This window comes from Oncorhynchus kisutch, linkage group LG21 (assembly GCF_002021735.2).
Source record: "Oncorhynchus kisutch isolate 150728-3 linkage group LG21, Okis_V2, whole genome shotgun sequence".
Lineage (NCBI taxonomy): Eukaryota > Metazoa > Chordata > Actinopteri > Salmoniformes > Salmonidae > Oncorhynchus > Oncorhynchus kisutch.
The window spans coordinates 20,557,268-20,583,560 of record NC_034194.2 but is presented as its reverse complement, the minus strand read 5'-3'; the positions used below and the strand labels follow the sequence as shown (position 1 = coordinate 20,583,560).

General features: G+C 45.0%; 1 protein-coding gene across 2 annotated transcripts in view; it reads left to right on the top strand.

The window, feature by feature from the left end:
- The window catches only part of rcan2 (regulator of calcineurin 2), a 121,925-nt gene that overhangs the window by 65,632 nt on the left and 30,000 nt on the right, over nucleotides 1-26,293 (top strand). The window contains exon 1 of one of the 2 annotated variants that reach the window (XM_020455381.2): nucleotides 7,051-7,407. The exons of the other annotated variant lie outside the window; for it this stretch is intronic. Within the exon in view, the coding sequence (XP_020310970.1) occupies nucleotides 7,321-7,407 (87 nt within the window). The 5' untranslated portion in view covers nucleotides 7,051-7,320. Of the gene's footprint in view, nucleotides 1-7,050; nucleotides 7,408-26,293 lie in introns of those variants that run through there. 2 annotated transcript variants of the gene reach the window in all.

Here is a 26,293-nt window from a genome sequence, read left to right as displayed (position 1 = left end):
GATTAGGTCCATTCCTCTGCTATGGGGTTTGAACAGTTTTCTGGTAGGGATTATTATATATCTCCATCTGAAATAGGTCAGGTGGATGGAGGAAGTGCCTGGAATACCATGGTAGTGGAGACCGAGACAAAGATACCGTTTAAACAGTCAGGCATGGAATAATGTGTAACACCACTCAGCTGAGTATGGCAGATTTAATAACTCAGGGACTCCAAGCATCATAGTATATTATAGCTGTCTGTCTGTCTGTTTGTGTTGTTAACCAGGAAGTAAAGTAACCTGATAGAGCAACAGCAGAGTCCTGCCCAGTCTGGACTTAACATCAGAACTATAAATAGCAGTACAGCTAGCCTGTCAGGATTTTAACTGAGGAGCTTCTCCTCTCCTGAGCAGCACAGAGAGAGAGACAGCAGGGGAAGAAGAGTTAACAAAACACTGCGCTCTTTATTTAACTAGGCAAGTCAGTTAAGAACAAATTCTTATTTACAAACCCAGATGACGCTGGTCCAATTGTGCACCGCCCAAGGGACTCCCAATCCCGGCCACTTATGATCCAGCCTGGATTTGGACCAGTGTGTCTGCAGTGACACCCCTAGCACTGAGATGCAGTGCCTTAGACCACTGAACCAGGGTGTCTGCAGTGACACCCCTAGCACTGAGATGCAGTGCCTTAGACCACTGAACCAGGGTGTCTGCAGTGACACCCCTAGCACTGAGATGCAGTGCCTTAGACCACTGAACCAGGGTGTCTGCAGTGACACCCCTAGCACTGAGATGCAGTGCCTTAGACCACTGAACCAGGGTGTCTGCAGTGACACCCCTAGCACTGAGATGCAGTGCCTTAGACCACTGAACCAGGGTGTCTGCAGTGACACCCCTAGCACTGAGATGCAGTGCCTTAGACCACTGCGACACTCAGGAGCCCACAAATAATAGGTCTTTATGTAATATGTAATAAATCAAAGCAAATGACAAGGTTGGGATATATTGGGATTAAGCAGTTTCCTTAAATAAATGCAATGCGGCCGGGCAAATCGATTAAGTGCTGGGATTTGGTCGGTTTCTCTGCGAGGCGAGGGATTAAGGCCCTTGTGTAAGCCCCTGAATGAGTCAATATTTGACAGCTCTGGACTGGACCTCCCTGTGTTTGATCCTGTCTGAAGAGGTGAGGGACAGCAGAGGAGTGTGTGTGTGTGTGTGTGTGTGTGTGTGTGTGTGTGTGTGTGTGTGTGTGTGTGTGTGTGTGTGTGTGTGTGTGTGTGTGTGTGTGTGTGTGTGTGTGTGTGTGTGTGTGTGTGTGCGTGTGTGTGCGCCTGCATGTGTACATCTCTTCATTTTCACGTTATATCCTTGTTTCCAGGAAAGGTTTAGTAAACAGACAATTATTCCATCCAATGTTAAATTTATAAGGTCAAGACTTCATTTGCTCGGTTTTAGATGAAAATATGAACATACAAATAGGTTATCAGTCCAAAGACATGGAGTCAGTCTCCCTGAGGCCTGCAGATGTTTTAATATGGTGAAACTACTCCTTTAAAAATATGTTTTTCAAAAGAAACATTGAACATCTAAAAGTCAAATCACAGTATAAAAGCAGGTGAGCTGGTCATTTTCTGGTGTTTTGTGGTGGAAAACTGAGCAGGTTGAGCGTAACACAGTAATCCTGTTACCCAGAGATACACAGGCTAGAAATGGCAAAAAAAAAGTGTTGTGTGTTAGCTTGCATTCAATTGCAACTTCCTGCTGCACACATCAAGCTTCCATTCCGCCTGTCACAGGGGGATTCATGGCTGAATTAAGATGAAATCGTCAACCCTGTTACGGTCAACCCTGTTACGGTCAACCCTGTTACGGTCAACCCTGCTACTTTATTTGGCACTTAATAAGCCCATACTATAGTCATTTTAACCTCTTGAGATGGGAAAAAAGTGTTTTTGACAACGTTGAACATGTGCTCTTTATGACAGAATCTTCAAATTTGGTGAAATCAAAAGTATTTTTTGACCTGTGTTACACTTCTCAAAAGGCAACGCACGACCCTTTGTGTGACAGCCAGGGACCATTGACCTTTTGAACTACTGTCTACATTCTATAACAATGACAATCTGCAACAATCTGCTGCAGCACACATGATCGAGGTAACTCCAAACCACCAACACGACACATAGTCATTGTTTTCCACTGGCTCAGGGTCTTTTCCACTTAAAGTAGCTAGGGTACTTTTCAATTCGCTAGTCCCAAAAAAATCTCACGAGCCCTCTCCTGCTAGAATGAACAATATGCATCTTCTAGCCATCTATTGATAGGACAGGTGCCTGTCAGTCACAAAGTGAGCGAGGACAGCGAAACTGCTGGTTTGACCATCTGCTGTCTGTCCGCCTCTCGGTACTTGGGTGTGTGTGCTGTGTGCGCTGTGGTAGCAGTTGGATTTCTTTAAATGGAGGGAGAAAGCATGAATTAGCATGTTCCAAATAATTTGGTGATGATAGTCAAAATCCTGTTTTCTGACACTGCAGGGTTTTTCCACAATTAACGGATTCCCGTTTGTATCAGGAATGGTCCACCACCCAAAGGACATCCAGCAAACTTGACACAACTGTGTGGAGCAATGGAGATAACATGGACCAGCATCCTTGTGGAACGCTTTCGACACCTAGTACAGTCCATGCCCCGAAAATATGAGGCTGTTCAGAGGGCAACTGCAAAAATGGGGTGCAACTCAATATTAGGAAGATGTTCCTAATGTTTTGTACACTCCGTGTATGTCCATGGTACTGCATCGGCACTAAAGATCACATTTGTATTTTTGATATGAAGTCCATCAGGACTTTCCAGACAGTGGCGTTAAAGTGAGTGACTCGTCAGTAGCTTACTGTATTGCATCGGTAAGAGAGCTGTTCCTTTGGCTCCCTAATTTACATACTGGTAGGCGTTTTGGTGATTATCTGCCCATAAGTTAGAAAAACGTTCAATGAATATGATGAATCCTCCTCAATGCAGGAACAATAGGTAGGCTCGTGGAGAGAGCCTCACTCTGGTACAAAATATGATAAAAGAAAACTGATTTAGTTGTTTTGAAAGCTAATTTCAAAGATATTGATGTAGGTGTCGACAATGGAGTAGTCAACTACTGTTTTCTGTGTAGCAAAGCCCATGTTTAACACCTGCTTCATTCTTCAATCATACCAAGCCCGTGGTTAGTCAGTCATACCAAGCCCGTGGTTAGTCAGTCATACCAAGCCCATGGTTAGTCAGTCATACCAAGCCCATGGTTAGTCAGTCATACCAAGCCCGTGGTTAGTCAGTCATACCAAGCCCGTGGTTAGTCAGTCATACCAAGCCCGTGGTTAGTCAGTCATACCAAGCCCGTGGTTAGTCAGTCATACCAAGCCCATGGTTAGTCAGTCATACCAAGCCCGTGGTTAGTCAGTCATACCAAGCCCGTGGTTAGTCAGTCATACCAAGCCCGTGGTTAGTCAGTCATACCAAGCCCGTGGTTAGTCAGTCATACCAAGCCCGTGGTTAGTCAGTCATAACAAGCCCGTGGTTAGTCAGTCTTACCAAGCCCGTGGTTAGTCAGTCATACCAAGCCCGTGGTTAGTCAGTCATAACAAGCCCGTGGTTAGTCAGTCTTACCAAGCCCGTGGTTAGTCAGTCATACCAAGCCCGTGGTTAGTCAGTCATAACAAGCCCGTGGTTAGTCAGTCTTACCAAGCCCGTGGTTAGTCAGTCATACCAAGCCCGTGGTTAGTCAGTCATACCAAGCCCGTGGTTAGTCAGTCATACCAAGCCCGTGGTTAGTCAGTCATACCAAGCCCGTGGTTAGTCAGTCTTACCAAGCCCGTGGTTAGTCAGTCATAACAAGCCCGTGGTTAGTCAGTCATAACAAGCCTGTGGTTAGTCAGTCTTACCAAGCCCGTGGTTAGTCAGTCATACCAAGCCCGTGGTTAGTCAGTCATACCAAGCCCGCGGTTAGTCAGTCTTACCAAGCCCGTGGTTAGTCAGTCATACCAAGCCCGTGGTTAGTCAGTCATAACAAGCCCGTGGTTAGTCAGTCATACCAAGCCCGTGATTAGTCAGTCATACCAAGCCCGTGGTTAGTCAGTCATACCAAGCCCGTGGTTAGTCAGTCATACCAAGCCCGTGGTTAGTCAGTCATACCAAGCCCATGGTTAGTCAGCAGAATCTTACAGGTTTCTTTAAAGGCCCAGTACAGTCAGAATTATATGTTTCCTATGTTTTATATCATATTGTACAGCTGATGGAACTAACACTGTAGAAGTATGAAAAAAACATCAGTCCATCCCTACTGGAGCCACGTTTCTCCCTCCTGCTACCCCTTGGCCTGCACGTACACCTTGGTCCACATGCCTCTCCTCATCCCCTATCTGTCTGTCAGCCTGCCAGGAAGGTTACTCTGGTCTCTGTTTACACAACTTTATCTAACTTTATCTTCACTCAACACTACACACACCTAACAGGTCCACAGCTGTACCACACATGACCCAGGGACCAGGAGTCCTCACAAGGATAGTAAAACTAGCTAAATTCGAACAAGTGGGGACATTTCGCTGGTCGCCACAAGGAAAAAGGCTATTTTAGGCTTAGGGGTTAGGTTTAGGCTCAGGGTTACCATTAGGGTTAGGAGTTAAGGATAGGTTTTTCGTATTACGTTTAGGGTTAAATTAAGGGTTAGGTTTAGGGGTTAGGGAAAGTAAGATTTTCAATGGGAATCAATTGTTTGGTTGCCACAGTAATAGTAAAACAAACGTGTGTGCGTGTGTGTGTGTGTGCGTGCGTGTGTAGTCGGGGGGGTGTCGGAGGCTGCTTTTCCATTAAGAAAGGACGATATAATGCTGCAGGATGGTTCTGTCAATACACATGAATGTGAGAGAGGGAGAGAGGAGAGAGAAAGGGGGTGAGAGAGAGCAGTGAAATAAGAAGGAGAGAAAGTGTACCTGGTTAGTATACAGTCACACAATATCTCCATGTAACCTCCATGTAATAAACTGCCCTTTGCCTCAGCTTGACTGTTGTTCTGTGCATTGTATGTATTCCCATAGAGATAAGTACTAGTCATATCTATGTGTATTCCATGGAGGTAAATGAGTTGGCTGTATTCCATGAAGCCTCTGTTGTTAACCCTGGACAAATAGCCGCGTTTGACCACTGGGTGGCTCAGATACTAGGACCAAGAGGAGGAGATGTGATACAGTATGAACACAAAAGCACCCCTGTGAAATAACGTCAGCGTTAGAGCCATGCATTATTCCTCATCATTTCATCCTTTGATGTGTCACACATACCTTAATAGAAAATGTAAGTAAAAGTGAAAGTCACCCAGTAAAATACTAATTGAGTAAAAGTATAAAAGTATCTGGTTTTAAATATACTTAAATACAAGTAAATACTATACATACAATTCCTTATATTAAGCAAACCCCAAAAAATTACCGACAGCTAGGGGCACACTCCAACACTCAGACATCACAAACGCAGTATTTGTGTTTAGTAAGTCCGCCAGATCAGAGGCAGTAGGGATGACAACGCGTTATATGGATAGGTGAGTGAATTGGGCCATATTTAAATATATATATATATATATATATATATTTCACCTTTATTTAACCAGGTAGGCCAGTTGAGAACAAGTTCTCATTTACAACTGCTACCTGGCCAAGATAAAGCAAAGCAGTGCGACAAAAACAACAACACAGAGTTACACATGGGATAAACAAACATACAGTCAATAACACAATAGAAAAAAATCTATATACAGTGTGTGCAAATGTAGTAAGTTTGGTTGAGCATTCGAAGTGTAACGAGTACTTTTGGGTTTCAGGGAAAATGTATGGGAGTAAAAAGTACATACAGTACCTTCAGAAAGTATTCACATCCCTTGACTTGATTAAATGTAGATTTTGTGTCTCTGGCATACACACAATACCCCGTAACGTCAAAGTGGAATGATCTTTTTAATTTTTTTTACAAATGAATTAAAAATGAAAAGCTGAATCATCTTGAGTCAATAACTATTCAATCGTTTGTTATGGCAATGTCAAAATGTACTTCAAAATGTATCTCAAGACCTGAAAATGATTGTCTAGCAATGATAAACAACCAATTTGACGGAGCTCGAATAATTTTTAAAGAATAATGGCCAAATGTTGTACAATCCAGGTGTGGAAAGCTCTTAGAGACTTACCCAGAAAGACACACAGCTGTAATCACAGCCAACGGTGCATCTACAAATTATGGACTCAGGGGTGTGAATACTTATGTAAATTAGGTATTTCAGTATTTCATTTTCAATGCACTTGCAAACATTTCTAAAAACATGTTTTCACTTTGTCATTATGGGTTATTGTGTGTAGATGGGTGATAAAACATAATATTTCATCCATTTTGAATTCAGGCTGTAACAACAAATTGTGAATAAATGAAGGGGTATGAATACTTTCTGAAAGCACTATATTTTCGTTAGGAATGTAGTGGAGTAAAAGTAAAAGTAAAAAATAGGAATGGTAAAGTCAACTACAGACACCCCCCCCCCCAAAACTACTTAAGTAGTACTTCAAAGTATGTTTACACTCAACTTTACACCACGGGGTACCACTGATATGATCCAACGATCATACTACAGAATATTATTTGAATCCTCTCCCAGAGCCCTGTGTGTCTCTTGATTTTAGGGAGCATGGTGTGGAATGTAAATCAGTGACAACGTGCAGGGTTTCATCAGACGCATGATAGCTCAGTTCCATAGCAGTAATACGTCTGTTATATTAACTGTGTGACTGCGTCTCTGTAACAAGCTTCCCAAATCAGAGTCTGCAGCGGTGTGATTCACGCCTCGGACAAAACGCTGTCTGTCTGTGTTGTTCAGTTAGACAAACAGTTTTGGCACCTCATCATTTTCTATTTTCGTCACTGCATTACCCCACTAGTTCAGGATGAGAGAGACAAGCCGTACTCAGCGTGAAAAGAATATCTGCCTTTTTTGACATTTTGTGTATGTGAGCGAGAGTGTGTGTTTGGGGGGCAGTGATGTCATAACTGGAAGAGGGAGCGAGGGGAGGGGAGGCTAGTGGGCTGACTTCTCCCTCGGTGTCTCTGCTTCCCCAGCCAGCCCAGAGTAACACCCAGCCTGCCTCACTGCTAGAGACTACTACACAGTGGGCTCTTCAGAGCACAACACACTCTCACACAAACACAGCGGCGAAAACACACACACAGGTGCTCCGGACCAGCTGTCCTTTGTAAAGCAGTAGATTCCAGCAGTTTTTTTTATCTGTCTGAACGGTGCAGAGAGGAGTGAGAATGCCTTCACGAAGCCTAGACTGTGATATCTCTGTCCTCATCGCCTGTGTGGTGGACGTTGAGGTGTTCACCAGTCAGGAGGTCAAGGTAGGACAAGATACACATACACACTCTTAGAAGGCAGCACAGAACATACTTCACACACACTTCAGAAGACAGGTTTAGAATTTGAGTTTGGGTTCTATGGGTTTGCCTAGGCTTCTTAAAAAACTATATTCATCTGTATGCATTCTGTATGTACTCATCTGTATGCATTCTGTATGTACTCATCTGTATGCATTCTGTATGTACTCATCTGTATGCATTCTGTATGTATTCATCTGTATGTACTCATCTGTATGCGTTCTGTATGTATTCATCTGTATGCATTCTGTATGTACTCATCTGTATGCATTCTGTATGTACTCATCTGTATGCATCCTGTATGTAATGAGCTGTATGCATTCTGTATGTACTCAGCTGTATGCATTCTGTATGTACTCATCTGTATGCAGAATTTTGTGCTTTAAGTCTAAGATTGCTGTAAAACTACTCTCAGGTTGTGTCTAAGACAGAACTGTTGTACAGTACTATTGTTTTGTCCCTTCACCAGACGACTAGAAGATAAGACACCATGTCAATGTAAAGTAGCATTGATCCCATATTCATAGCACGCAATGACAACATCAAGCTTGTGACTCTACTAACTGGTTTGATGTATTTGCAGTTTGTTTTGGTTGTGATGAGTACATATAGAATGCATACAGAATATGGGACCAAATACTTAACTTTTGTCTACATTGATACACTATAAGTAAATTAGCCCAAATACTTTAAAGGCATACTGCGATATTTGGGTAGGGTAGGCAGCCAGGGTAGGCAGCCAGGGTAGGCAGCCAGGGTAGGATGTCAGGGTAGGCAGCCAGGGTAGGCAGCCAGGGTAGGCAGCCAGGGTAGGCTGTCAGGGTAGGCAGCCAGGGTAGGCAGCCAGGGTAGGCTGTCAGGGTAGGCAGCCAGGGTAGGCAGCCAGGGTAGGCAGCCAGGGTAGGGGTCAGGGTAGGCAGCCAGGGTAGGCAGCCAGGGTAGACAGCCAGGGTAGGCTGTCAGGGTAGGCAGCCAGGGTAGGCAGCCAGGGTAGGCAGCCAGGGTAGGCTGTCAGGGTAGGCAGCCAGGGTAGGCTGTCAGGGTAGGCAGCCAGGGTAGGCAGCCAGGGTAGGCAGCCAGGGTAGGTTTGTCAGGGTAGGCAGCCAGGGTAGGCAGCCAGGGTAGGCTGTCATTGTAAATAAGCATTTGCTCTTAACTGACTTGTGTAATTAAATCAAGGTTAAATAAAAGTAAAGTATGAAGGAAGTTAGAGGTATTTCCACAAGCCAATGTTAGTGCAATGAATGGAAGTCTACAGGTACGCTAACAAATGGAGGGGAGTTTGTGCACAACAAAGCTTTGACATATTATGCATATATAGTATTGTCTGAAGGCACTGCATGAAGTTTAATTTGACTTCTAACACAGGGAACTCAGTCGGGGTCTCAACTTACTGTTGAGAGTTAGAATAATAGAATACAATTTCGAAATCTGGTTGTGCATCAGCAGTCACTCGGTTGTTTTTTTGATTGGTAAGTTAGTCTAGTGACCAGCTATCTGACCGTGGTAATTGATCCTCAGTTATCATAATAAAAACTGCCAACATGGCAAAATTTGTAGAATTGTATGAAATTAGTTATAAAATTGCTAAATCTTCTCTAACATGGCAAAATGTGTAGAATTGCAGGAAATTAACTTTGAAACTATTTTTTTTCTCAGGTCAGCCGTTAAAATATTTTCCACGAGCCATTGCGGCCCCTCGGGATGAGTTCTGTTTTTTGTGTTTTTTTTGTGGCCCCCACCCCCATCAAAGTTGCCAATCCCTGATCTAACACATCAGCCTTTTTACTATTACTTTGATTAGATATGTGTCGGGAAAATTATGGTTTTAGGATGAAGTGTGTTGGACTTGCACTGCAAGATGCTGCAGCTTTGTTCTCCTTTTTCTCAACTGTTCATCATTTACTTGCATAAGACGCAAACACAAACACGTGTCTGTAAGTGGAGCGTACGTCATCGCACCACACTCACAATCCATTCATAAAACCCCCCTGATGTGCTACTCCAATGCAACACACCTTGGACAGACTGAATCTCACTGGGGAGCCTGAACTCTCTCTCACACACACACACACACACACACACACACACACACACACACACTAACTAACTACCAGAGATCTAACTACACTACACACAGCCTCACACAAATCTACATTATCTAAACACAGCTCACAGACTTGGGTCTCTGGGTGAACAAATTAATTCTGTGAAAATGGGGATGAAATGTTAAGATTGCATGTACCAAATCTGGGAGAAAAAAACAACAGACTGCAGTTATTGGATTACAGTGCATTGACCCAAAAATAGGAAAGGAGGATCAGTCTGAGTAATCATTAATCCTCCCATCACATCCACATGTTTAATGTTTAATTAATCACTGTCTACTGCTCGGCTGCTCTGGTCTGGCTGCCATCCTCTCCACCATCTTCATTCTAGAATATAGAAGATTCTGGAATTCAGACTATCCTCTAATAGAAGATGAGGCAGTGAGAGACTGAAGAGATGAGGTTATGATTTGAGTGAGGGTTAACGCTTGGCTGGCACTAGGTATAATGAATAGCTAATGTTCAGACCTGGTGATTGGTCAGATGGACAGATGAACAGAGAGACTGACGGAGGGACAGGTAGACAGACATACATTTGTTATTATACATTTTGCCAGGCTTCCATATTCCTGCTGCCACAAAAACAAATGAATATGGAGTGATGTACAGTCGTGGCCAAAAGTTTTGAGAATGACACAAATATACATTTTCACAAAGTTTGCTGCTTCAGTGTCTTTAGATATTTTTGTCAGATGTTACTATGGAATACTGAAGTATAGCTTTTATTAACAATTACATGAAGTTGATGCAAAGAGTCAATATTTGCAATGTTGACCCTTCTTTTTCAAGACCTCTGCAATCCGCCCTGGAATGCTGTCAATTAACTTCTGGGCCACATCCTGACTGATGGCAGACCATTCTTGCATAATCAATGCTTGGAGTTTGTCAGAATTTCTGGGTTTTTGTTTGTCCACCCGCCCCTTGAGGATTGACCACAAATTCTCAATGGGATTAAGGTCAGGGGAGTTTCCTGGCCATGGACCCAAAATATCAATGTTTTGTTCCCCGAGCCACTTTGCCTTATGGCAAAGTGCTCCATCATGCTGGAAAAGGCATTGTTCGTCACCAAACGGTTCCTGGATGATTGGGAGAAGTTGCTCTCCGAGGATGTGTCGGTACCATTCTTTATTCATGGCCTTTATTCGTGGCTGTGTTCTTAGGCAAAATTGTGAGTGAGGCCACTCCCTTGGCTGAGAAGCAACCCCACACATGAATGGTCTCAGGATGCTTTACTGTTGGCATGACACAGGACTGATGGTAGTGCTCACCTCGTCTTCTCCGGACAAGCTTTTTTCCGGATGCCCCAAACAATCAGAAAGGGGATTCATCAGAGAAAATGACTTTACCCCAGTCCTCAGCAGTCCAATCCCTGTACCTTTTGCAGAATATCAGTCTGTCCCTGATGTTTTTCCTGGAGAGAAGTGGCTTCTTTGCTGCCCTTCTTGACACAAGGCAATCCTCCAAAAGTCATCGCCTCACTGTGTGTGCAGATGCACTCACACCTGCCTGCTGCCATTCCTGAGCAAGCCTGTACCGGTGGTGCCCCGATCCCGCAGCTGAATCAACTTTAGGAGACGGTCCTGGCGCTTGCTGGACTTTCTTGGGCGTCCTGTGCGATCTTACTGGCAGCAATATCCTTGCCTGTGAAGCCCTTTTTGTGCAAAGCAATGATGATGGCACGTGTTTCCTTGCAGGTAACCATGAGGAAGAACAATGATTCCAAGCACCACCCTCCTTTTAAAGCTTCCAGTCTGTTATTCGAACTCAATCAGCATGACAGAGTGATCTCCAGCCTTGTCCTCGTCAACACTCACACCTGTGTTAACGAGAGAATCACTGACATGATGTCTGCTGGTCCTTTTGTGGCAGGGCTGAAATGCAGTGGAAATGTTTTTGGGGGATTCAGTTAATTTGCATGACAAAGAGGGATTTTGCAATTAATTGCAATTCATCTGATCACTCTTCATAACATTCTGGAGTATATGCAAATTGCCATCATACCAACTGAGGCAGCAGACTTTGTGAAAATTAATATTTGTGTCATTCTCAAAACTTTTGGCCACGACTCTAAGCTGCCCAGTGACGCGAGCCTACCTGATCGGCTTAATGCCTTTTATGCTCACTTCTAGACAAGCAACACTGAAGCATGCATGAAGCGCACCAGCTGTTCCAGACGACTGTGTGATCACGCTCTCCGTAGCCGATGTGAGCAAGACCTTTTAACAGGTCAAGGAAGGATTACCAGGACGTGTACTCAGAGCATGCGCAAGTGTCTTCACTGACATTTTCAACCTCTCCCTGACCGAGTCTGTAATACCTACATGTTTCAAGCAGATCACCATAGTCCCTGTGCCCAAGAAAGCAACGGTAACATGCCTAAATGACTACTACCCTCACGTCGGTAGCCATGAAGTGCTTTGAAAGGCTGGTCATGACTCACATCAAAACCATCATCCCGGAAACCCTAGACCCACTCCAATTTGTATACCGCCCCAACAGATCCACAGATGATGCAATCTCAATCACACTCCACACTGCCCTTTCCCACCTGGACTAAAGGAACACCTATGTGAGAATGCTGTTCATTGACTACAGCTCAGCATTCAACACCACAGTGCCTACAAAGCTCATCACTAAGCTAAGGACCCTGAGACTAAACACCTCCCTCTGCTGCCCCAAGGTGGTAAGGGTAGGCAACAACACATCTGCCACGCTGATCCTCATCACAGGGCCTCCTCAGGGGTGCATGCTTAGTCCCCTCCTGTACTCCCTGTTCACCTACGACTGCATGGCCAAGCATGACTCCAACATCATCATTAAGCTTGCTGACGGCTTCTACCCCCAATCCATAAGACTGCTGAATAATTAATCAAATGGCCACATGGACTATTTGCATTGACCATTGACACCCCCCCCCCCCCCCTTTGTTTTTACATTACTGCTACTGTATACCGGTACCCCCTGACTCCCGAGTGGTGCCGCGGTCTAAGGCACTGCATCTCAGTGCAAGAGGCGTCCCTGCAGTCTCTGGTCGAATCCAGGCTGCATCACATTTGCCGTGATTGGGAGTCCCAAAGGGCGACACACAATTGGCCCAGCGTCGTCTGGGTTTGCCCGGGGTAGGCCGTCATTCTAAATAAGAATTTGTTCTTAACTGACTTGCCTAGATAAATACAATTATTGTTATTTTATTGTGTTACTTTTTATTTAGATTTTTTTTACTTTTTAGTTTATTTAGTAAATATTTCTGCATTGTTGGTTAAGGGCTTGTAAGTAACCATTTCACGGTAAGGTTGTTGTATTCGGCGCATTTGACAAATAAAATGTGATTTGATGATTTGATTTGATTATGGTTTTGTTTTGTATTTTTTAAATGTGTATACAAGAGCATGTTTACACTCTACAGCCTGACATGTGACTGGTCGATGGTGTTGTTGACCATGACCTCTCTCTCCCTCCTCTTCCTAATTTTTCTCCCTTTCTCTCCTTCCTTCCTTCCTCCCTCTCTCCCCTCCCCCACATGTGTATGTTTATAATGAGTTGTTTTGACACTGTCCTTAAATAACTGGGTTAAAGTTTCAGGCTGATGTTTATTTGTGTTTTGTTTGGGTTACTGTACTGTGGGTGAATGAGCACAAACACTATATTCCTAACAGTAAATGCTATCATTACTGAAGTAATTGCTGTGGAAACTTATGACAGTATGTGAGGTCATGTCATGGCAGGGATTTGGGTTAATAACTGTGTAGATTCGGGTTGGAGCGCAGGTCAGGTTCACTGGCAGGTTAGAACTGTCTGATTTAACAACATGGTTATGAGGATGTCACCATTTCTGTTTGTTCCTCTCTTGATCAAACTATTCCTATGATGCAAAGAGGTGCATTCAACATAATTCCAATTCAGCCCGTGTATTAAGAATTTTGATTTTGATTTCAAGCATTCATATCGGTTTCTTTTAGAATATACAGTACTCTAGGTTGTGTCACGTATTCCGTATTCCTCATTCTGTGCAACAGTTCCAGAGGTCTACATCACCGGCCTCTAGGCATCACTGAACTGTCTCATTACGCACACCTGATTCCAAATTCCCGATTAGTAATTGTATATACAGTATGTGCCGTCTGTTCACCATTGGCTGGTCGGTTATTGTTCCCATGTCTGTTGGTCTGTCAGTACATGTGCTTTGTTGTTTCGGCTTTTGTGCTGAGTGTATTGTGCACTTGTTATTACAAACACATCCAAGTGTTCGGCGCCCGGGGAACAGTGGGTCAACTGCCCAACTGACCCTGAACAAAGTGGGGGTCAAAATTAAAAGTAGCAGTCAGTGTCTGGTGTGGCCACCAGCTGCATTAAGTACTGTAGTGCATCTCCTCCTCATGGACTGCACCAGATTTGCCAGTTCTTGCTGTGAGATGTTACCCCACTCTTCCACCAAGGCATCTGCAAGTTCCTGGACATTTCTAGGGGGAATGGCCCTAGCCCTCAACCTCCGATCCAACAGGTCCCAGACGTGCTCAATGGGATTGAGATCTGGGCTCTTCGCTGGCCATGGCAGAACACTGACATTCCTGTCTTGCAGGAAATCATGCACAGAATGAGCAGTATTGCTGGTGGCATTGTCATGCTTGAGGATCATGTCAGGATGAGCCTGTAAGAAGGGTACCACATGAAAGAGGAGGATGTCTTCCCTGTAATGCACTGCGCTGAGATTGCCTGCAATGACAACAAGCTCAGTCCGATGATGCTGTGACACACCGCCCCAGACCATGACGGACCCTCCACCTTCAAATCGATCCCGCTCCAGAGTAGAGGCCTTGGTGTAACGCTCATTCCTTCTACGATAAACGCGATTCTAACCATCCCCCCTGGTGAGACAAAACCGCGACTCGTCAGTGAAGAGCACTTTTTGCCAGTCCTGTCTGGACCAGCGACGGTGGGTTTGTGCCCATAGGCAACGTTGTTACCGGTGATGTCGGGTGAGGACCTGCCTCTGGGTGGGTTTGTGCCCATAGGCAACGTTATTACCGGTGATGTCGGGTGAGGACCTGCCTCTCTTGCGGACAGTCTGATCACTGATTGAGAGATTGTGTGGGCAGTTGGGCAATTGTTGTTGCCATCCTGTACCTGTCCCGCAGGTGTGCTGTTCGGATGTACCGATCCTGTGCAGGTGTTGTTACACGTGGTCTGCCACTGCGAGGATGATCTGCTGTCTGTCCTGTCTCCCTGTATCAAATCAAATCAAATGTATTTATATAGCCCTTCGTACATCAGCTGATATCTCAAAGTGCTGTACAGAAACCCAGCCTAAAACCCCAAACAGCAAGCAATGCAGGTGTAGAAGCACGGTGGCTAGGAAAAACTCCCTAGAAAGGCCGAAACCTAGGAAGAAACCTAGAGAGGAACCAGGCTATGTGGGGTGGCCAGTCCTCTTCTGGCTGTGCCGGGTGGAGATTATAACAGAACATGGCCAAGATGTTCAAATGTTCATAAATGACCAGCATGGTCGAATAATAATAAGGCAGAACAGTTGAAACTGGAGCAGCAGCACAGTCAGGTGGAAGTTGAAACTGGAGCAGCAGCATGGCCAGGTGGACTGGGGACAGCAAGGAGTCATCATGTCAGGTAGTCCTGGGGCATGGTCCTAGGGCTCAGGTCAGTTGAAACTGGAACAGCAGCATGGCCAGGTGGACTGGGGACAGCAAGGAGTCATCATGTCAGGTAGTCCTGGGGCATGGTCCTAGGGCTCAGGTCCTCCGAGAGAGAGAAAGAAAGAGAGAAGGAGAGAATTAGAGAACGCACACTTAGATTCACACAGGACACCGAATAGGACAGGAGAAGTACTCCAGATATAACAAACTGACCCCAGCCCCCCGACACATAAACTACTGCAGCATAAATACTGGAGGCTGTAGCGCTGTCTTAGGCGTCTCACAGTACGGACATTGCAATATATTGCCCTGGCCACATCTGCAGTCCTCATGCCTCCTTGCAGCATGCCTAAGGCACGTTCACGCAGATGAGCAGGGACCCTGGGCATCTTTCTTTTGGTGTTTTTCAGAGTCAGTAGAAAGGCCTCTTTGGTGTCCTAAGTTTTCATAACTGTGACCTTAATTGCCTACCGTCTGTAAGCTGTTAGTGTCTTAACGACCGTTCCACAGGTGCATGTTCATTCATTGTTTATGGTTCATTGAACAAGCATGGGAAATAGTGTTTAAATCCTTTACAATGAAGATCTGTATTTTTACAAATTATCTTTGAAAGACATGGTCCTGAAAAAGGGACGTTTATATGCACTGAGCTTGACTGATGCTTTAAGCGCACTGTTTAATTAAATAATTAAGACACAAATGACTAGAGGGAGTCCGACTGCAATTGATTTGATTGTTCCGAGCCAGTCTCAGACTTACTGAGCTGTGTTCCAAAAAATGACAGTGAGTGACTGTTTGACTAGCACCCATTGTCTCCCTCTCCTCCCTGCTGCAGCAACCACCACAGAGCATCAACAGTGTTTACCACGCTGTCCGTGTTGCTGAAGCTGAAACATAATTGCCGCCACTTCTGACTGAATAGTTATGTCACCGAATTCACTCATTTGTTTAGGAAAACATTCCCTATTCCCCCAACCCTTGCCCTCTTTACGCTGTATGTCCACCAAATGTGCATGAGTTTTGCCGTTTGTTTTATTTCATGGATGTCAAGTCCTTTTTTTCCGTACCTGATGCACATGTGCTTTGCAAGGCTGCAGAAAGGTTTGCAGCACGGAGAAAGTTATTTTCGCTGTCTCTGGGTTCCCTGCCGTGTTCGACCAAAGCACCCATTGCTACCGGGACCTCCATGCTAAAAATGCTGCATGGAGACACATCGCCAATACGATTGGATTACCTGGTCAGTTGAATGTGAAATAATTAGCTGGAAAGTGGAAGCTAGGTGCTGGCAATTTCTTAGCTAAGCTATCTAGCAAAATGGGTAGCTTTGTAGTTAGATCGCTAGCTAACTAACTGGCTTGACTGTTTAGGAACTTCCGTTTGTACCACTGCACGGTAAAGCAACGCACAAGTGGAAAATATTCCACAGAATGCACTGCAACCTAGTGCAACATCCCCAAAACAGCTTTGCTGACTGCTCCATTGACAATGAATGACTTCTATCGGAACACAAAGAGTTTGACACATCTGGTGGACATGAGGCTTTACGTGACACATGTAGCCTATGCATCGCATACACGTGACCCATAGGGCCTGACCTATAGCATATCATAATCACATCAATAAACTGGTTTTAACAAACTCTGAACACTGTAACACATGTGACAGCAAAATAGATGTAGAGGACGTGACAAACTCGAAATGAGGAATGTTTACTGGTTGCTCCGGAGGTAAAGGGGAAGTCAGATGTGTGGAATACATTTGTCAATTATGTGTTCCAAACAGGTGCTATTAAATTACAATATAATTTTTCTGACGTTTGGAACAATGTAAACAACACAAAATAAATTATAAGCGTACCAGAGAGTCTGTGGTAACATTTTTTTGGTAAAGCCTTTATTATAGCAATGAATAAATACAGTTGCATTCATTCATGAATGCAATTTCCGAAATGGAACAATTTATTATTGTTTACGCTAATTATTCAAGGGTCACTTTGTGATTTTATTTTAAAACTAAAATGCTTGATTTCATTTCAAATCATGAATGACTCGTATGCTGTGTAATGACATGAACAAATTAATGTTTGATACAGTCCTGTAGCCTATTTAAGAATTGAAATATAGGCCTAAGTAAGTTACGGTATTAAGTCTAAACAGGATGTGCTCTTAGGCTGCTATACTCACCCTACTAATGATAGTGACATGATTCATTATTATGATAATGATGATCATAACAATGTTAGTAATAATAACAATAAGGAGATAAAGAAAAGGGAGGGTTATTATTTTTACAAATATTATTTTGGACTATTTGGAACAGTGTAAACAACACAAAATAAATTATAAATAATACCAGATGCTGTTCTTACAGGTAAAGCCTTTATTACAGCATAGCAAAGATTAAAAACAGCTGAAATTGTGAAATTGTTTATCCGACTTGTGTCACCCCTAGTACACTCTATAACTGGGTTCTCTGTTTAGTTAGGTGTTAAATGAACTCTAAATCTGGCCAGATGACGCTATCGGCACACTTTATTACAGCACATTATGATTGGTCAGGCTTTATGTAGAGATGGGACTTTTACCCAACCACTGCATTGTGTTAGAAATAGATGCAGTGTCTCTGCCAGGTTATGGGTGGGAAGACCTGAGATACACTTTCTCTTTATAATAACATTCCTAACTTCTACATTTCAGCCCCCTTTCTCTCTGTTCCTTTCTCCTTTGAAATAAATCTTTCCATTCCAGTTCTAATGGGCCACTTGTTACATTTCTCCTCTAAGATGGAAAATCACATGACAGTAAAATGACTGGATGAATGGTGGATGTTATCAACTATCCTCCCTCCCCTACGAGCCTGCTGTGTGAGACTTGGTTTTAACGTGACATCAGAGGTTAGGAGTTATATTTGGCTGGAGGTCAAAGTTCAGCATGAAAAGAACAATCTGAGAGCAGTCTGGATGCGTTTAAGATGAATGACGGTGTTGTTCTCCTAAAGGAAGAGAGAACATAAAAAATACTTTCTTCTGGTTTCTGTTTATTTTAGTGCCTGTAATCCATCTTCTACTACATTTGTCTGTATGTGCTTACAGCCTGTGTTGCTAAAGTTGACATTCATCTGTTGATAAGTCAAAAGTGACTCTGGTTTAATGTGCTCCTCTCCCTTTCTCCTCTCTTCTCTGTTTCTTTCCCCTTCCCTTTCCCCTCTCCTCCTCTTGTTAATACATGCCAGTAAGTGAACAGTGAACTGTAAACATGCCCGCCTGGCTTCGGTATCGTACCACTGTAATTACTTAAAAACTCACACGCACACCACACCGCCTCAAAGGGGGTTGTGGGAAAAACACCGCACTTTGGATCACTTCTGTTCATTCCTCTATTACGGACCCTATTTTACCTTGTACTGCTATTCCACTGCAGAGCTGTTGTGTTCCTATTCGATTTTGCCTGAGTGGGAGTTTCTCATGCTGATAAGGAGCTGTCTGTCCTGTCCTCCTTAGTGCTGCTGGTTTCCTCTAGTCTTGATAGATCTGTGTGTTCCTCAAGAAGAGGTGTCACCACAGAAAGGTCAAATTGAGTGGCCCTCTGTCACTCACTCAGCCTATTTATAGATGTTCTGTTATCCTTATTGTGGGTGGGCTTCACTATAACAATACAGGGGGATGTGTGTGTGTGTTTTGGTGTCGGTGTGTGTGTGTGTGTGTGTTCTCTGAGTGTAACACTCAGTGGTAATTTCATGCTTTACTGGGCTGTACTCGTAGACGTTAGAGTGACTGGATGTTTATAAACCAGGGGCTGCTGCTTGGCCGATCCCAAGGCTTCCTACACAAAAACAAATGATTTTCTCAGTCCGTCTCTTTGTTTTTCTTACATGCATTTGACCTTCCTCCCCCAAACCCTGAAATGTGATGCTGTCAACACAAGTACTCCAAAGAGCCACTTAGCTCCACCAGTTGTCATTAGTCTTGTTGTACAATGACAAAAGATGTAGTGTACATCCAGTGTTCTCGGAATCACAGTCGTAATGAACTAAAACACTGTTAGCAAACACAGTCGACCGCGGTGTTATTCGGTCTTCACTCATCTCTCCCACTGTCTGTCCCTGTTAGCTGCAACACCACCAAACCAACATCCCCTCCCATTTTACTCTCATCTGGAGCACTTTGCTTCATTAGGATATTTATATCCATAATTAGAGCAAATAAACTGGAACACAGTTGAATAGATTTCAGAATGGGCCCCTCCATCTTGACATTTGGTTTGAATGGCCTGACTGCTGCAAACACCAGATGGTAATGATGAGGATGTTCACTGTTCACCGTTTCAGCTTTCTAGTTTCTAAGGGCACTTAAAGCCATCAGACACCCACACCAACAGGCTGTTCTCTGCTAACACTGCTGTTATGTGTGCGTGTGCATGCGTGTGTGTGCATGTAGGAATGTGTCTTGTGTATGAGACTGAGATTTGTCATGGCCCGAGAGAGAGAGAGAGAGAGAGAGAGAGAGAGAGAGAGAGAGAGCTAGCTAGCTAGCTAGCTTGCTTACATTCACACAGGACACCGGATAAGACAGAAGAAATACTCCAGATATAACAGACTGACCCTAGCCCCCCGACACATAAACTATTGCATCATAAATACTGGAGGCTGAGACAGGAGGCCCCGTCCGACGATACCCCCGGACAAGGCCAAACAGGCAGGATATAACCCAAACCACTTTGCCAAAGCACAGCCCCCACACCACTAGAGGGATATCTTCAACCAGGAAGGCCCTCACACTGACAACGTTTCAATCTGAAGCCGATCTTGGTCAGGTCAAACAGTCTGTGTGTTCACAACCCAAAATATAAACATTTCACCTCACATGACCATTACGCACATGACGCGTGGTGGTTGTGGAATCAATTTAATCAATTTGTGTGCATCGTCAATCATAATTAATGAAGGAGAGGTACATATGGTCACAAAGGATTAAATATGTACAAATATGCCTGAGTTAAAACCTAGGCAACAGAGAAAAAGATTCTGTTGGAAACTGAAATACCTGCCCATATGACCATTACGTTGTCACGCCTTGGTCATTGTATTTTGTGTTTTCGTTATATATTTGGTCAGGCCAGGGTGTGACAGGGGTTTATGTTATTGTATTACGTATTGGGGTTTGTAGTATTTGGGATCTCGGCTGATTAGGGGTGTTGTATAGGCTTGGCTGCCTGAAGCGGTTCGCAATCAGAGTCAGGTGATTCACGTTGTCTCTGATTGGGAACCGTATTTAGGTAGCCTGAGTTCGCTTTGTATTTCGTGGGTGATTGTTCCTGTCTCTGTGTAGTGTTCACCAGATAGGCTGTATTAGGTTTCACGTTCCGTTTGTTGTTTTTTGTATTTATTAGTTATTTCATGTATCGTCACCTTTTTTCATTAAAATCATGAGTAACCACCACGCTGCATTTCGGTCCGACTCTCTTTCAACAAACGAAGAACGCCGTTACAGAATCACCCACCACATACGGACCGAGCAGCGTGTTAACAGGCAGCAGCGAAGGGAGGACGTTATGGACAGCAATGGCATGGAGTATACGACGTGGGAAGAAATTGACAGGTGGGCGGCCGACCCAGAGAGAGTGCAGGAGCCTGCCTGGGATTCGCTGGAGCAGTGTGAAGAGGGCTATAGGCGAATGGAGTCGAAAAGGAAAACACGGCGGCGCAGAGCGAAAACCGAAAGTAACCCCCAAATATTTATTGGGGGAGGGCTCAGAGAGAGAGTGGCTGAGTCAGGAGTCAGACCTGAGCCAACTCTCCCGGTTAATCGTGAAGAGCAGCTGCAGTGGGAGAGGCTGCACCACCTGGAGAAATGGACATGGGAAGAAGAACTGGACGGTAAAGGACCCTGGGCTCAGCCTGGTGAATATCGCCGCCCCAATGAGGAAAATAGAGGCGGAAAAGCGGAGAGGCGCTGGTATGAGGAAGCAGCACGGCGACGCGGAGCAAAAACTGAAAAGCAGCCCCAAAAATGTATTGGGGGGGGGGCTCAGAGGGAGAGTGGCTGAGTCAGGAGATAGACCTGAGCCAACTCTCCCTGTTTATCGTGAGGAGCCAAGGAGGAGACCAGAACCAGATCCGGTGTTGGAGGTGAGCGAAACAGAGACTGTGAAGGAGTTCATGGGGAAATTGGAGGAGAGAGAAATGAGGGAGTTGCTGTGTTGGTGCTTTTTGCATGGGATTCGCCCGACGGAACGTGTTGGGGATTTGATGGCACCTGGGTTAGCGCTCCATACTCGTCCTGAGGTGCGTGTTAGTCAGCTGGTGAAGTTGGTGCTAGCCTCACGCACCAGGCCTCCTGTGCACATCCCTAGCCTTGCACGTCCTGTGCCAACACTGCTCTCAAGATCTCCAGTACGCCTTCACGGTCTAGCCCATCCTGTGCCACCTCCACACTCCAGTCCTCCGGTAGCAGCTCCCCGTACCAGGCTTCCTGTGCGTGTCCTCGATCCAGTACCACCAGTTCCAGCACCACGCACCAGGCCTTCAGTGCGCCTCGCCTGTTCAGCGCTGTCGGAGCCTTTCACCTCTCCTGCGCTGCCGGAGTCTCTCGCCTGTTCAGCGCAGCCAGCGCTTTTCTCCTCTCCTGCGCTGCTGGAGTCTCCCGCCTGTTTAGCGCAGCTAGAGCCTTTCTCCTCTCCTGCGCTGCCGGAGTCTCCCGCCTGTTCAGCGCAGCCAGCGCTTTTCTCCTCTCCTGCGCTGCTGGAGTCTCCCGCCTGTTTAGCGCAGCCAGAGCCTTTCTGTCTGTAAGGAGCTGCCAGTTTGCAAGGAGCTGCCAGTCAGCACGGAGCCGCCAGAGCTGTCAGTCTGTAAGAAACCGCCAGAGCTGTTAGCCTATATGGAGCAGCCAGTGCCGCCAGTCTGCCCAGCGCCGCCAGTGCCGCCAGTCTGCCCAGCGCCGCCAGTGCCGCCAGGCTGCCCAGCGCCGCCAGTGCCCCCAGTCTGCCCAGCGTCGCCAGTCTGCCCAGCGTCGCCAGTCTGCCCAGCATCGCCAGTCTGCCCAGCACCGCCAGTCTGCCCAGCGTCGCCAGTCTGCCCAGCGTCGCCAGTCTGCCCAGCGTCGCCAGTCTGCCCAGCGCCGCCAGTCTGCCCAGCGTCGCCAGTCTGTCAGGATCAGTTAGATCCACCAGTCAGCCAGGATCCACCAGTCTGCCAGGATCCGCCAGAACTGCCAGTCAACCAGAATCTTCCAGATCTGCTAGTCAACCAGAATCTTCCAGATCTGCTAGTCAACCAGAATCTTCCAGATCTGCTAGTCAACCAGAATTCAACAAACGAAGAACGCCGTTACATACGTGCAGATATAATTACAGTGACCTATTTCAAAAACAGCTTGTGTACCTCTAAGAATTTGATGTCAATGAGTTGGGCACAGGCTATAGAAAGTTATAGAAAACCGAACGTATATGTAATGTGCAAAATGACCAAGTGAAGACCTGAAGACAAATCAACATAGCATATTCACGTAAGAAATGGTCTGATATCAAACCCTTGGTTCAGACCTTTAGGAGACATGGTGGACAAACAGTGAATCCAATACAGTTCTCTTCTCGGTAATAGATTATCAGTACCCCCCCTTCTCTCTTCGAAGGCTTAACATGTTCCATACCAGTGTATCTCAGAGAGCTGATGTTGTGACGAGCCTCCATGAAATGCGCAGCCACAGGGTTTCTCTGATCAAGGGTCCTGATATTACTCCTGAGATCTGCTATCCTTGTTTTCAGAGCTCCTTTAGTTTTCCCTACGTAGCATAGACCACACACATGATCAGGTATACCACATTATTTGGTAGGACACATGATGACCTTGCAGGTGATTGAACGTTGTGTGTTTGTTCGTCACGTTTCAATGGGAACATCGGCCACATTTGTAATTACCGTCGAGCTCATTGTCTAGGAAGGTGCTACGTGTCACGGGTGGAATATCAGACCTCACCACCCCTTGACTGAAGCTGAGAGCGTGTCTGAAGGCTCACCCGCTGGGATCTTTAAACTCTAGATGTGCCAGTGTTTTCTTAAGAATGTGGTCAAACTACTGTATTTTCCAAGTAGGGGGTATTGGAGAAAGCGGTGCACTCATTGGTCCAGGGGGTGGGGTGGTTTGGTAGTGAAGCTATAATCCTGGGTCATGTTTTTCTAACAGTCTTGTGCATCATGCACCCAATCCTTTGAGTAACTCGATGTCTAAAGCGTTCGTCCAGATGACGTTTCCCATAGTCACTGTGTACTACAGATCCTGCGTATGTGACTGTATTGGCTGATAGGAGGGGTCTTTTTCCGGGGTGTAGAGTGGAAGCTATCTTCGTGGAACAGGAAATTCCTGTCCGTCGGCTTTCTGTATAGGTCCATGCTAAAGCCACCTCACTCTTTATCAAAATGTCAAAGGTGAGCGTGAATTTCAGGTGTTCGCTGTTTGCATTGATGAAGGAGTGGAATTGATGAAGTTCCTCTGCTGTGCCCTGGAATAGAAGGAATATGTCATCAATGGAGCGTTTCCAAAGCTTGAGATTGCGCAAGAATGGATTGTTAGGGCTGAAATTCTCCTCAAACAACCCCACATAAAGATTTGCATAATTGGGTATCATTTTACTAACCATAGCCGTTTCGGTGAGCCCAGTGCCATAACATGTTATGACACGGTCATAACCATGTCATAATGTGTCCTAACCATGTCATAATATGTTATAACCTGTCATAATATGGTCATAACACTGTCATGACCCATATATTTACATCTGTTGTGACATTATTGCGTTATTTTATGGCAGGTTATGACACCTACATAAGAGTTTCCTTTCATTTGAAAGTTTCTTTCTTAAGGTCTTTACAGTCATGTATTTTTTTAAACTTGCAGAAAATACACTTTATGACACTGTTATGAAGCATTATGACCATCATAATCATATAAGCCAGATAGGACTGTCACGTACATGCCCTTATGTCAGTCATCTGTCAAAAAGAGGGTGTCTTGTCCTGACCCTGAAATCTGCTCCTGCATTCATCCCAGTCATCAGCAACAGAGCATTGGGGGAGGTGCATGTCTGACATCAATTTGTGCGCAATTACAATGATAATTTTCTATGATCAATTTCAGAAAATGTTATATAACATAAACATACTGTTGTCAAGTAGACTACGGTGCAATGGAAAGTTTTGTCTTGTGTGGTAGGTTTTGTGGGTTTTGACACTCTTATGTAGGTGTCATAACCAGCCATAAAATAACTACCTGGTAGGTTTTGTGGGATTTGACACTCTTATGTAGGTGTCATAACCAGCTTTAACATAATGTTATATATGTCACAACAAGTGTAAGTATATGTGTCATGACAGTGTTATGACAGGTTATGACACGTTATGTCCGCTGTTATGACATATTATGACCGCCATAATGTGTTATGACGCTGGGTGTCAAGTCGTGTTACCGCAGTTTCTTTCTGTTGAATGTCAAACATGAAAAGTCCTTAGTCAGAATAATCTCGGCAAATTCAACAATACATTTACTAGACGCTCTTATCCTGAGTAACTCACAGGAGAAATTAGGGTTAAGTGCCTTGCTCAAGGTCACATTGACTGATTTTTCACCTAATCGGCTCGGGGATTTGAACCTGTGACCTTTTGGTTACTGGCCCAATGCTCTTAACCGCTAGGTGTACCAGTGGGTCGTTGACTAAGACGGTGTACCAGTGGGTCGTTGACTAAGACGGTGTACCAGTGGGTCGTTGACTAAGACGGTGTACCAGTGGGTCGTTGACTAAGACAGTGTACCAGTGGGTCGTTGACTAAGACAGTGTACCAGTGGGTCGTTGACTAAGACAGTGTACCAGTGGGTCGTTGACTAAGACGGTGTACCAGTGGGTCGTTGCCTAAGACGGTGTACCAGTGGGTCATTGACTAAGACAGTGTACCAGTGGGTCATTGACTAAGACAGTGTACCAGTGGGTCATTGACTAAGACAGTGTACCAGTGGGTCATTGACTAAGACAGTGTACCAGTGGGTCATTGACTAAGACAGTGTACCAGTGGGTCATTGACTAAGACAGTGTACCAGTGGGTCATTGACTAAGACAGTGTACCAGTGGGTCATTGACTAAGACAGTGTACCAGTGGGTCGTTGACTAAGACGGTGTACCAGTGGGTCGTTGACTAAGACAGTGTACCAGTGGGTCGTTGACTAAGACGGTGTACCAGTGGGTCGTTGACTAAGACGGTGTACCAGTGGGTCGTTGACTAAGACGGTGTACCAGTGGGTCGTTGACTAAGACGGTGTACCATGGCTTCTAAGCCTCCCCGATGGAGGATATTAGTATACAGGGATTTAACATCAAGCCATAATCATCTCCCCATCAATATTGTCCAATGTCTTAAGGGGGGTAATCATGTCCGTAGAATAGCGTACATATGCAGGGTGTCACCACACTGGGTTTTAGAAAGAAATCTATAAAAGCAGAATTTTTCACTATCGGAGTGAGGGGATTTTTTTGTTCACCCAATGCTTGTCTCAGTTCTTTAGGGAGATTATTGTAGACTCTGTGTTGTTGTTTTCTATTCCGTATCTGAGACATCTTTTTCCACCAATCTGCAATACGTTAAAAAGTCTCTCATTGCTGCTTGATGGGAAGTGACGTTTCTTCTCCGGTTGTGTATGTAAGAGTAATCCTGATCGCCTCCATACCTCTACACGATGGATGTGTTCTATTGTGTAGAGGTATGAATCTCTTAAACACACTCTAGTATGTCAACAATATTGGTCCCTGTGTTTAGCATGTTGCCATAGCCACCATATGGTCTCCTCAACTCCTTCCCAGAAGGGTTCTCCTTCTAATTCAATCTCACAACCCACTATCCAGCACGGGAATCACGCCACGTAAGGCTTGGTGGTCTGTTACTAAACCACCATAGAGTAAGGTTCTGGAAATCCACTTGCATGGATACTTTACACCAGTTTTTCCTGGAATGATTGGGTTGGTCACGTCCTCATGGTGTGAGCAGTAAGCCTAGGCGCTGACAGTTCTGCATCACACAGTTGCGTCATCGTCAACTCCTTCGTGAGTTTTTCCTG